This window comes from Salvelinus namaycush, chromosome 16 (assembly GCF_016432855.1).
Source record: "Salvelinus namaycush isolate Seneca chromosome 16, SaNama_1.0, whole genome shotgun sequence".
Lineage (NCBI taxonomy): Eukaryota > Metazoa > Chordata > Actinopteri > Salmoniformes > Salmonidae > Salvelinus > Salvelinus namaycush.
The window spans coordinates 18,112,371-18,125,089 of record NC_052322.1 but is presented as its reverse complement, the minus strand read 5'-3'; the positions used below and the strand labels follow the sequence as shown (position 1 = coordinate 18,125,089).

The window sequence follows — 12,719 nt, the reverse complement described above, 5'->3', positions numbered from 1 at the left end:
ACTCTGACTGGAGCACACTCAACACACTCACTCTGACTGGAGCACACTCAACACACTCACTCTGACTGGAGCACACTCAACACGCTCACTCTGACTGGAGCACACTCAACACGCTCACTCTGACTGGAGCACACTCAACACACTCACTCTGACTGGAGAACACTCAACACACTCACTCTGACTGGAGCACACTCAACACACTCACTCTGACTGGAGCACACTCAATACGCTCACTCTGACTGGAGCACACTCAACACGCTCACTCTGACTGGAGCACACTCAACACACTCACTATGACTGGAGCACACTCAACACACTCACTCTGACTGGAGCACACTCAATACGCTCACTCTGACTGGAGCACACTCAACACACTCACTCTGACTGGAGCACACTCAACACACTCACTCTGACTGGAGCACACTCAACACGCTCACTCTGACTGGAGCACACTCAACACGCTCACTCTGACTGGAGCACACTCAACACGCTCACTCTGACTGGAGCACACTCAATACGCTCACTCTGACTGGAGCACACTCAACACGCTCACTCTGACTGGAGCACACTCAACACGCTCACTCTGACTGGAGAACACTCAACACGCTCACTCTGACTGGAGCACACTCAACACGCTCACTCTGACTGGATCACACTCAACACGCTCACTCTGACTGGAGCACACTCAACACGCTCACTCTGACTGGAGCACACTCAACACACTCACTCTGACTGGAGCACACTCAACACGCTCACTCTGACTGGATCACACTCAACACGCTCACTCTGACTGGAGCACACTCAACACGCTCACTCTGACTGGAGCACACTCAACACGCTCACTCTGACTGGAGCACACTCAACACGCTCACTCTGACTGGAGCACACTCAATACGCTCACTCTGACTGGAGAACACTCAACACACTCACTCTGACTGGAGCACACTCAACACACTCACTCTGACTGGAGCACACTCAATACGCTCACTCTGACTGGAGCACACTCAACACACTCACTCTGACTGGAGCACACTCAACACACTCACTCTGACTGGAGCACACTCAACACGCTCACTCTGACTGGAGCACACTCAACACGCTCACTCTGACTGGAGCACACTCAACACACTCACTCTGACTGGAGAACACTCAACACACTCACTCTGACTGGAGCACACTCAACACACTCACTCTGACTGGAGCACACTCAATACGCTCACTCTGACTGGAGCACACTCAACACACTCACTCTGACTGGAGCACACTCAACACACTCACTCTGACTGGAGCACACTCAACACACTCACTCTGACTGGAGCACACTCAACACACTCACTCTGACTGGAGCACACTCAACACACTCACTCTGATTGGAGCACACTCAACACACTCACTCTGACTGGAGCACACTCAATACGCTCACTCTGACTGGAGCACACTCAACACACTCACTCTGACTGGAGCACACTCAACACACTCACTATGACTGGAGCACACTCAACACACTCACTCTGACTGGAGCACACTCAACACACTCACTCTGACTGGAGCACACTCAACACGCTCACTCTGACTGGAGCACACTCAACACGCTCACTCTGACTGGAGCACACTCAACACGCTCACTCTGACTGGAGCACACTCAACACGCTCACTCTGACTGGAGCACACTCAATACGCTCACTCTGACTGGAGCACACTCAACACACTCACTCTGACTGGAGCACACTCAACACACTCACTCTGACTGGAGCACACTCAACACACTCACTCTGATTGGAGCACACTCAACACACTCACTCTGACTGGAGCACACTCAACACACTCACTCTGATTGGAGCACACTCAACACACTCACTCTGACTGGAGCACACTCAATACGCTCACTCTGACTGGAGCACACTCAACACACTCACTCTGACTGGAGCACACTCAACACACTCACTATGACTGGAGCACACTCAACACACTCACTCTGACTGGAGCACACTCAACACACTCACTCTGACTGGAGCACACTCAACACGCTCACTCTGACTGGAGCACACTCAACACGCTCACTCTGACTGGAGCACACTCAACACGCTCACTCTGACTGGAGCACACTCAACACGCTCACTCTGACTGGAGCACACTCAATACGCTCACTCTGACTGGAGCACACTCAACACACTCACTCTGACTGGAGCACACTCAACACACTCACTCTGACTGGAGCACACTCAACACACTCACTCTGATTGGAGCACACTCAACACACTCACTCTGACTGGAGCACACTCAATACGCTCACTCTGACTGGAGCACACTCAACACACTCACTCTGACTGGAGCACACTCAACACACTCACTCTGACTGGAGCACACTCAACACGCTCACTCTGACTGGAGCACACTCAACACGCTCACTCTGACTGGAGCACACTCAACACGCTCACTCTGACTGGAGCACACTCAATACGCTCACTCTGACTGGAGCACACTCAACACGCTCACTCTGACTGGAGCACACTCAACACGCTCACTCTGACTGGAGAACACTCAACACGCTCACTCTGACTGGAGCACACTCAACACGCTCACTCTGACTGGATCACACTCAACACGCTCACTCTGACTGGAGCACACTCAACACGCTCACTCTGACTGGAGCACACTCAACACACTCACTCTGACTGGAGCACACTCAACACGCTCACTCTGACTGGATCACACTCAACACGCTCACTCTGACTGGAGCACACTCAACACACTCACTCTGACTGGAGCACACTCAACACGCTCACTCTGACTGGAGCACACTCAACACGCTCACTCTGACTGGAGCACACTCAACACGCTCACTCTGACTGGAGCACACTCAACACGCTCACTCTGACTGGAGCACACTCAACACACTCACTCTGACTGGAGAACACTCAACACACTCACTCTGACTGGAGCACACTCAACACACTCACTCTGACTGGAGCACACTCAATACGCTCACTCTGACTGGAGCACACTCAACACACTCACTCTGACTGGAGCACACTCAACACACTCACTCTGACTGGAGCACACTCAACACACTCACTCTGACTGGAGCACACTCAACACACTCACTCTGACTGGAGCACACTCAACACACTCACTCTGATTGGAGCACACTCAACACACTCACTCTGACTGGAGCACACTCAATACGCTCACTCTGACTGGAGCACACTCAACACACTCACTCTGACTGGAGCACACTCAACACACTCACTATGACTGGAGCACACTCAACACACTCACTCTGACTGGAGCACACTCAACACACTCACTCTGACTGGAGCACACTCAACACGCTCACTCTGACTGGAGCACACTCAACACGCTCACTCTGACTGGAGCACACTCAACACGCTCACTCTGACTGGAGCACACTCAACACGCTCACTCTGACTGGAGCACACTCAATACGCTCACTCTGACTGGAGCACACTCAACACGCTCACTCTGACTGGAGCACACTCAACACGCTCACTCTGACTGGAGAACACTCAACACGCTCACTCTGACTGGAGCACACTCAACACGCTCACTCTGACTGGATCACACTCAACACGCTCACTCTGACTGGAGCACACTCAACACGCTCACTCTGACTGGAGCACACTCAACACACTCACTCTGACTGGAGCACACTCAACACGCTCACTCTGACTGGATCACACTCAACACGCTCACTCTGACTGGAGCACACTCAACACACTCACTCTGACTGGAGCACACTCAACACGCTCACTCTGACTGGAGCACACTCAACACGCTCACTCTGACTGGAGCACACTCAATACGCTCACTCTGACTGGAGCACACTCAATACGCTCACTCTGACTGGAGCACACTCAACACACTCACTCTGACTGGATCACACTCAACACGCTCACTCTGACTGGATCACACTCAACACGCTCACTCTGACTGGAGCACACTCAACACGCTCACTCTGACTGGAGCACACTCAACACGCTCACTCTGACTGGAGCACACTCAACACGCTCACTCTGACTGGAGCACACTCAACACGCTCACTCTGACTGGATCACACTCAACACGCTCACTCTGACTGGATCACACTCAACACGCTCACTCTGACTGGAGCACACTCAACACGCTCACTCTGACTGGAGCACACTCAACACGCTCACTCTGACTGGAGCACACTCAACACGCTCACTCTGACTGGAGCACACTCAACACGCTCACTCTGACTGGATAACACTCAACACGCTCACTCTGACTGGATCACACTCAACACGCTCACTCTGACTGGAGCACACTCAACACGCTCACTCTGACTGGAGCACACTCAATACACTCACTCTGACTGGAGCACACTCAATACACTCACTCTGACTGGAGCACACTCAACACACTCACTCTGACTGGAGCACACTCAATACACTCACTCTGACTGGAGCACACTCAACACACTCACTCTGACTGGAGCACACTGAATACACTCACTCTGACTGGAGCACACTCAACACACTCACTCTGACTGGAGCACACTCAACACACTCACTCTGACTGGAGCACACTCAACACACTCACTCTGATTGGAGCACACTCAACACGCTCACTCTGACTGGAGCACACTTAATACGCTCACTCTGACTGGAGCACACTCAACACACTCACTCTGACTGGAGCACACTCAACACACTCACTATGACTGGAGCACACTCAACACACTCACTCTGACTGGAGCACACTCAACATAATAACTCTGACTGGAGCACACTCAACACGCTCACTCTGACTGGAGCACACTCAACACGCTCACTCTGACTGGAGCACACTCAACACGCTCACTCTGACTGGAGCACACTCAATACGCTCACTCTGACTGGAGCACACTCAACACGCTCACTCTGACTGGAGCACACTCAACACGCTCACTCTGACTGGAGAACACTCAACACGCTCACTCTGACTGGAGCACACTCAACACGCTCACTCTGACTGGATCACACTCAACACGCTCACTCTGACTGGAGCACACTCAACACGCTCACTCTGACTGGAGCACACTCAACACGCTCACTCTGACTGGAGCACACTCAACACGCTCACTCTGACTGGATCACACTCAACACGCTCACTCTGACTGGAGCACACTCAACACGCTCACTCTGACTGGAGCACACTCAATACGCTCACTCTGACTGGATCACACTCAACACGCTCACTCTGACTGGATCACACTCAACACGCTCACTCTGACTGGAGCACACTCAACACGCTCACTCTGACTGGAGCACACTCAACACGCTCACTCTGACTGGATCACACTCAACACGCTCACTCTGACTGGAGCACACTCAACACGCTCACTCTGACTGGAGCACACTCAACACGCTCACTCTGACTGGATCACACTCAATACGCTCACTCTGACTGGATCACACTCAACACGCTCACTCTGACTGGAGCACACTCAACACGCTCCTTCTGACTGAAACACGCTGGGCTTCTTCATAACTGTAGGAGAGTAGAGAGTGAGTTTGAGTTGCTGGACACGTTGACTTTATAAGGGACACAGAGACCTCATTCAGGGCAGAAGGTCCAATAGGAACGAAGTATACAATGTAGTACTTATGTCAAGCATTGAACAATCGGAATGTGTGTGAACATGTTTATAAACCTGTCGATGTGGTGGTGTGGTACGGTGTGTATTAACCCTCTGTGTCCCGGCCTGGCCTGTGTGTAGGTGTCAGGTAACGGTCAGCTGAACACAGAGAAGGCTCTGAAGCTCTTCGCTCAGCTCATCAACAACAAGGTGTTCCTGCTGACCTTCATCAGGACTCTGGAGCTCCAGCGCTCCTTCTCCATGCGCGACCGCGGCAACGTGGCGTCGCTCATCATGACGGCGCTGCAGGGCAAACTGGAGTACGCCACCGACGTGCTCAAACACCTGCTCTCTGACCTCATCGACAAGAACCTGGAGAGCAAGAACCACCCCAAGCTGCTGCTGCGCCGGTAGGAGACACACACACTGCTACACACACACACGTGCATACACACACACACACGCGCTCTAGGCACACATTACGCGTACACACAAATACTCACTCACACAACTGCTATGGGCGTACTGGAAGGGGAAGAGATAGTGGAGGTTGAATGGGAGGATGCTGATGAAAGATGCATGCCTTAAGGAGGGGACCAGAATGATGCATTCATCTACCAATTGTATTGATTCCATTCATCAAGATAATAAGTACTTCATTTACAATGGCAAGACATTCATTTGATCAACAATGACTTATCTTGTGTAGAAATATCCTTTGAATTCTCAGCAAAGATGGGAAGAGAGTTGTACCAATTGAGGGTTTAATTTGGGGCTGTTTGCTACAGTAGGAAAATAACGGGAAATGTAAATTATTATGTGGATTATAATTAGTGGACATTTTTTGTAGGGTTTGATACATTTTTCGGGAAGGAAAGTCAAGTCTGAAATGTTAGAGTGGAAATTGCAAACTTCAGAAGCCTTTTTGAGGCTCAAATACACTATGTTTTACATTTCCTGCATTGCAGTAAAGTTCTTCTTCAACAGGGTGATCACATTATCATCTCTCTCTCTTTCTCGCTCTCTCTCCTTCCTTCATCTCCCTCTCTCTCACTCTCTCTCTCACTCCCTCCCCCTCTCTTTCTTTCTTTCTCTCTCTCTCTCTCTCTCTCTCTCTCTCTCTCTCTCTCTCTCTCTCTCTCTCTCTCTCTCTCTCTCTCTCTCTCTCTCTCTCTCTCTCTCTCTCCTCTTAGTCTTGGAGTCCACAGTTGTACCACTGTCAGTCTCACTTATCCTCTAAACTCTTAAACTCTGGCTCCTCATCAAACATTCAGCAGCAGCCCAACTTCTGTCTCCTATCTAGATTGTTTTCCGCACGACTCAGGCCGTTGTGCTGAATCTTTTAGCGTAATGGCTGCCATCTTAGCAGGTGACCAGGTGACCACCCTGAGCACTCAGCTCCTGTTCTCTAGCCCAGCAGTGTGAGAAGGACACAAGGACTGGCCTCCTCATGTGACAGACTATTCTTAATCCAGACTCCAATACTAATTGTCCACGATGTTCAGTATTGTTAATAGTCACAGTGAATAAATGGGAGAGAAAGGATAGGAGAGAGGCTACTGACAGAGGTAAATAGACCTGGATAATGTTTTAAACACGCCATGCCACAGCTGCCCTGTAGTTTCCATCATCTCCCGTCATTAGGAACACAACGCATTATTCCACAGGTCCTGCTGGTCTGGCCTTCAGACATCAAAATTAATTTTGTTTCTTAACATAACGCTCCCTTTCTTCAAAATCATTTTTAGGATTACCGTTGGGACACGCTGCTTCTTTTCTCTTGACGTTTTTCTTGTGGCTTATTGTGGCACACGGACGGTTGACACGAGACACAGAGAGAAACCCTCTACCTCGTAGTGAAATGGAGCATCTCTGTAACCCTCAGTGATTGTTGGTGTTGTCATTACTGGGGGGATGGGGGTTGCCTAGGCTTTGTTTTGGTTCTCCTGTTTAATTGTCTTTGTTCTGCTCTGATGGCAGCTCATCAATTAGCAGCTGATAACAGGATGGCTGGGCCTGTTATTGTGTTTAGGCCTGAACCCTCTCTACCTATTTATGAATTAGTCCAGCTCTGCCTTCCATCTCTTTCTCTCCTGATGTCGTGTCTGTCTGTGTGCCAGCTGGCACCCTATTTCCTATGTAGTGCACTACTTTTGACTGGAGCCCGATGGACTCTACATAGGAAATAAGGGTTTGGGACGGACTGTACTGTTCTGCATATGACTGTACATCTCAGAGTGGGAGGGACAGTAGACAGCTTGGTGAGCCTCCGGGAGGGCCATAGGGAAGTGCATGAGTAACATGTAATGTCTTGGAGGACTTTAGCAGAGACTCCTGATGGGTTCTTGGGAAGTGGAGACGAAAAACGTTGCACCTCTATGCCGGTGTCCCGAATGGCTCTATACAGAGTGGCGTTTGGACGCAGCCTATACGGCAGCGTACTGTACAGTATCTGAGGCAGCAGGAGAAGCACTATCAGGGACTCGCTAGTAGTGCATGACGGTGCAGTATGAATTATCAGTGACTGTAACAGCACCGGACCTGGGCTACACGGTCAGGGGAGAGAGCCACCACACATACAGGAAGTTACCCGGGTGACTGAGCCTACAGCTTCCTGGTTCTGTCTCATACATATTACATATAACATATAACAGGGTCACATCGTGGTGAGTTTTGAGCGCGCCGGCTGAATGGCTCTATCTGCTGCCCACACACACACACACACACACACACACACACACACACACACACACACACACACACACACACACACACACACACACACACACACACACACACACACACACACACACACACACACACACACACACACACACACACATGCATTCTGCTACAGCGAAGCATTTTCTGTAGTACTCACAGTAGAATGTCCATAATATCCATAACAGGGATCCTGTGGATATTTGTGTATATGGGAGCTGTAGAAAGAACAATAGCTGTCCCCTGTTGTGGCTATCAGTCCTGAAATATATATGGGAAATATATTTCAGGATATATTTGAGCCAAATGTTTTCTCTGCATGTCTGTGTCCATATAGTTTAGTTAGAGTAGGATATTCGGAACATGTAGCGTTGAGTCACTAGACACTAAAAGCATAAACACACATGCATACATACTTTAAAAGCAGGTAGGATGAGCAAAGCAAGACAATAATTAGCTAATAATATTATCCACCGATAATACACACTAAAGAGACATACAGGATGACGATATACAGTAGCAGGTACACACCTTAGACAGCACTGCCCGAAGGCATTCCCACACATGTCATGGCAGTATGTTTGCGTGTGTGCGTGCGTGTTTGCGTGTGCGCATGCATGTGTATACATGTATGTGCACTCAACGCATGTGTCCGCTGAGCGGGTGTGTGTGTTGACCACAGACTCTACCGGTGTGTGAGTGAGGCAATAGTGGGGTAGCTATGTGTCAGGGGGGGCTCGGGGTCCATGGGCGAGGAGGGCAGGAGGGCTTCTCTCTCAGACAGGTCAGCAATAGGATCTGATTGGACCTTTTTAATCATTGGGGTGGTCTCCAGGTGATGATGGAGTGCCACGCTAGCTTTTGGCCCGTCCCACCGCAGAGAGAGAGAGAGAGGATAGTGAGAAGGGGGGGTGAAGAGAGTGAGAGGCAGAGGGTGAGAGGCGGAGGAAGGGGAAACTAGGAGAGGGAGGAAGTCGATGGGCACCAGTCTTGGCAAATGTGATCTTGTGTGAAAGGTGTTTTGGGGTTACCAGGGTACATTAGACATGCAACACGCCTGTTCACACCGTAATTAGCATTTACTCTGCTCTCTCTCTCTCTCTCTCACACACACACACACACACACAAACCTCTTTCTCTTTAGATAAAGACGAGCATCACATCAATAGGTCAATCATTTACTAACTGCTAGTATGTTACTATTTCACCTATTCTTCATAGATGTATAAATGATAGACGATAAGAACTGTTCGAACAAAGGTTCGTTAACCTTATATTCACCCTGTTACTACAACTGAAATATAATTCTACGTATTGATCTTAGGAATAGGCTACTGAACATTGGTACATGTCTCTCAGGGAAGGAAAGAGCAGGAGCTCAGTGAGTAAAGGTGATTAATGGGATTCACTGTGGTGGAAAAACCAACCATGTTGGATATTATGGGGAAAGTCAACAGAATGTACACACACACACACACACACACACACACACACACACACACACACACACACACACACACACACACACACACACACACACACACACAGAGAGAGAGATATACAGTTGAAATCGGGAAGTTTACATATACTTAGGTTGGAGTTATTTAAAACTTGTTTTTCAACCACTACAAATTTCTTGTTAACCAACTATACTTTTGGCAAGTCGGTTAGGACATCTACTTTGTGCATGACACAAGTCATTTTTCCAACAATTGTTTACAGACAGATTATTTCACTTATAATTCACTGTATCACAATTCCAGTGGGTCAGAAGTTTACATACACTAAGTTGACTGTGCCTTTAAACAGCTTTTAAAAATGAGGTCATGTCTTTAGAAGCTTCTGATAGGCTACTTGACATAATTTGAGTCAATTGGAGGTGTACCTGTGGATGTATTTCAAGGCCTACCTTCAAACTCAGTGTCTCTTTGCTTGACATCATGGGAAAAAACAATTAAATCAGCCAAGACCTCAGAAAAGAAATTGTAGACCTTTACAAGTCTGGTCACCAAAAATAGAACTGTTTGGCCATAATGACCATTTTTATGTTTGGAGGAAAAAGGGGGAAGCTTGCAAGCCGTAAAAAACACCATCCCAACCGTGAAGCACGGGGGTGGCAGCATCATGTTGTGGGGGTGCTTTGCTGCAGGAGGGACTGGTGCACTTCACAAAATAGATGGCATCATGAGACAGGGAAATTATGTGGATATATTGAAGCAACATCTCAAGACATCAGTCAGGAAGTTAAAGCTTGGTCGCAAATGGGTCTTCCAAATGGACAATGACCATAAGCATACTTCCAAAGTTGTGGCAAAATGGCTTAAGGATAACAAAGTCAAGGTATTGGAGTGGCCATCACAAAGCCCTGACCTCAATCCTATAGAACATTTGTGGGCAGAACTGAAAAAGCGTGTGTGAGCAAGGATGTCTACAAACCTGACTCAGTTACATCAGCTCTGTCAGGAGGAACGGGCCAAAATTCCCCCAACTTATTGTGGGAAGCTTGTGGAAGGCTACCCGAAACATTTGACCCAAGTTAAACAATTTAAAGACAATGCTACCAAATACTAATTGAGTGTATGTAAACTTCTGACCCACTGGGAATGTGATGAAAGAAATAAAAGCTGAAATAAATCATTCTCTCTACTATTATTCTGACATTTCACATTCTTAAAATAAAGTGGTGATCATAACTGACCGAGGACAGGGAATTTTTACTAGGATTAAATGTCACGAATTGTGACAGCAGACATTAACTCCTGTCTAAGGTTATATTATGAGTGCAATGAGGGGGTGGCTATGTACTCATCCCTGCCAGTGGCCTTATGTTATTATAGTTTCACAGTAGCAGAAACTACAAGCCCATTATCCAGTCAGTAATCTAACTCCACGTGTTTCACCATGTAACCATTTGACCAATACAAAGGAGCCAGAGAATAGCTTCCATGAATGACCCAGAGGCACAGGCAAGAGTAAGGCGACAAGCCAAGGTCACGGCTTTATATACGGAGTCTATTCATACTTCCATGTTGTTTGGAGGATCCTTTTCCATTCTGAGAGAATGCGCTCCAAATCAATACTTTAGGTCTAAAGGTTTTGTTCCCCTCCCTGACTGTAGTGCAGTCTTTCTACCTGTGAGTCTACAGAACATTAGATTGATTCCCCCTAAGGGCTTTCTGAACATGGTATCTATGTTTTGACAACCTGCCGACTTCAACCTACTTACTTTCCCATTTCAATGTGTTTATCTGCTTTCAAACCTTTTAGTGAGACTCTGTGACTCAGTTTTTTCATATTGCTCTCTTTCGCGTTCTCTGTCTCTTTCTCTCTCTCGTTCTCTCCATCACTTCACCTAGCTCTAACCCTTTCAGTCTTCCTTTAGAGACATCCTTCATGAGGCTTGTGTACTCATTAATGATCCCCTACCTGCGTGCACCGAGCTCTCACTCCATCCCCTGTCCCTCTCTCTTTTGTAGAGCTTTCTGTTTTCTCTCTCGTTGTATATCTCTCTGTCTCTCTCCCCCGTCTAACAAATTAAACGACAGAGCAGTAGCTAGTTTCCAATCGCCTTCAGTCTTTTTCTCCTCTGTGTTTTTCTAATGAGATTCCTGTCCATGCGTTGAGCTGCTAGAATGGGTTATTAGGGACCTGGAATGTTGTGTATATGCGCCATCCCATTGTAAAGACATTCTACTGCTGATCTGTCCCCCTCAAACTATTTGCCAGCATTAGGCCCCAGTCTTAATGCACTGTAGGATAATGAAATCCTGGTGTTCATTAATGAAACTCAATTAAAAGAACGAGGGAAGTGGAGATAGGGGGAGGGGGAAAAGGCCCCCCGCTCAAAAGCCTTTATTTCACTTTCCTTCCACAGGGACTTGCTGAGCTTATTAAAATGCCTAATCGCTTCCATTAACTTCTTCGAAATGGAGGAGGGGCTGTGACTTATGGAGGGAAATGTGCACCTTGTCCAAAAACAAAATGTGTGTTGTTTCCCAGCTTGGAAACAGAGTATGGAGGGTCCGTATAATTGTGGAGGATGACGGCTTAGTGGAGAGTAGTAGTTGAGATGAGAGAGGCAATAGGTGGATGCATGTGCGTGTATAGAAGAGGACACAATCACTCACTCCTTCAGACGTAAGTATGGCCTTTTCCTGCTCATCCTGCAGCTCAAATGGGGTGAATAAAACTCCACCTTCCTGCTGCAGCACACTTCAGTAGTCACTGAAGTCCTCCATCTACTGCAGTGGTCTGCTGCAGTCATGAGGAAACAGCCTCCAGCAGTTAGGAACCACACCTCGACCACACATCAACCACACCTCAACCACACATCAACCACACATCAACCACATCTCGACCACACCTCGACCACACCTCGACCACACATCAACCACAC

General features: G+C 48.3%; 1 protein-coding gene across 4 annotated transcripts in view; it reads left to right on the top strand.

The window, feature by feature from the left end:
* The window catches only part of LOC120060669 (plexin-A2-like), a 265,104-nt gene that overhangs the window by 227,981 nt on the left and 24,404 nt on the right, over positions 1-12,719 (top strand). For 3 of the 4 annotated variants that reach the window (XM_039010062.1, XM_039010063.1, XM_039010061.1), the window contains one exon: positions 5,744-6,012. In XM_039010062.1, the coding sequence (XP_038865990.1) occupies positions 5,744-6,012 (269 nt within the window). The remainder of the gene's footprint in view (positions 1-5,743; positions 6,013-12,719) is intronic. The other variant, XM_039010065.1, reaches the window with a different exon arrangement.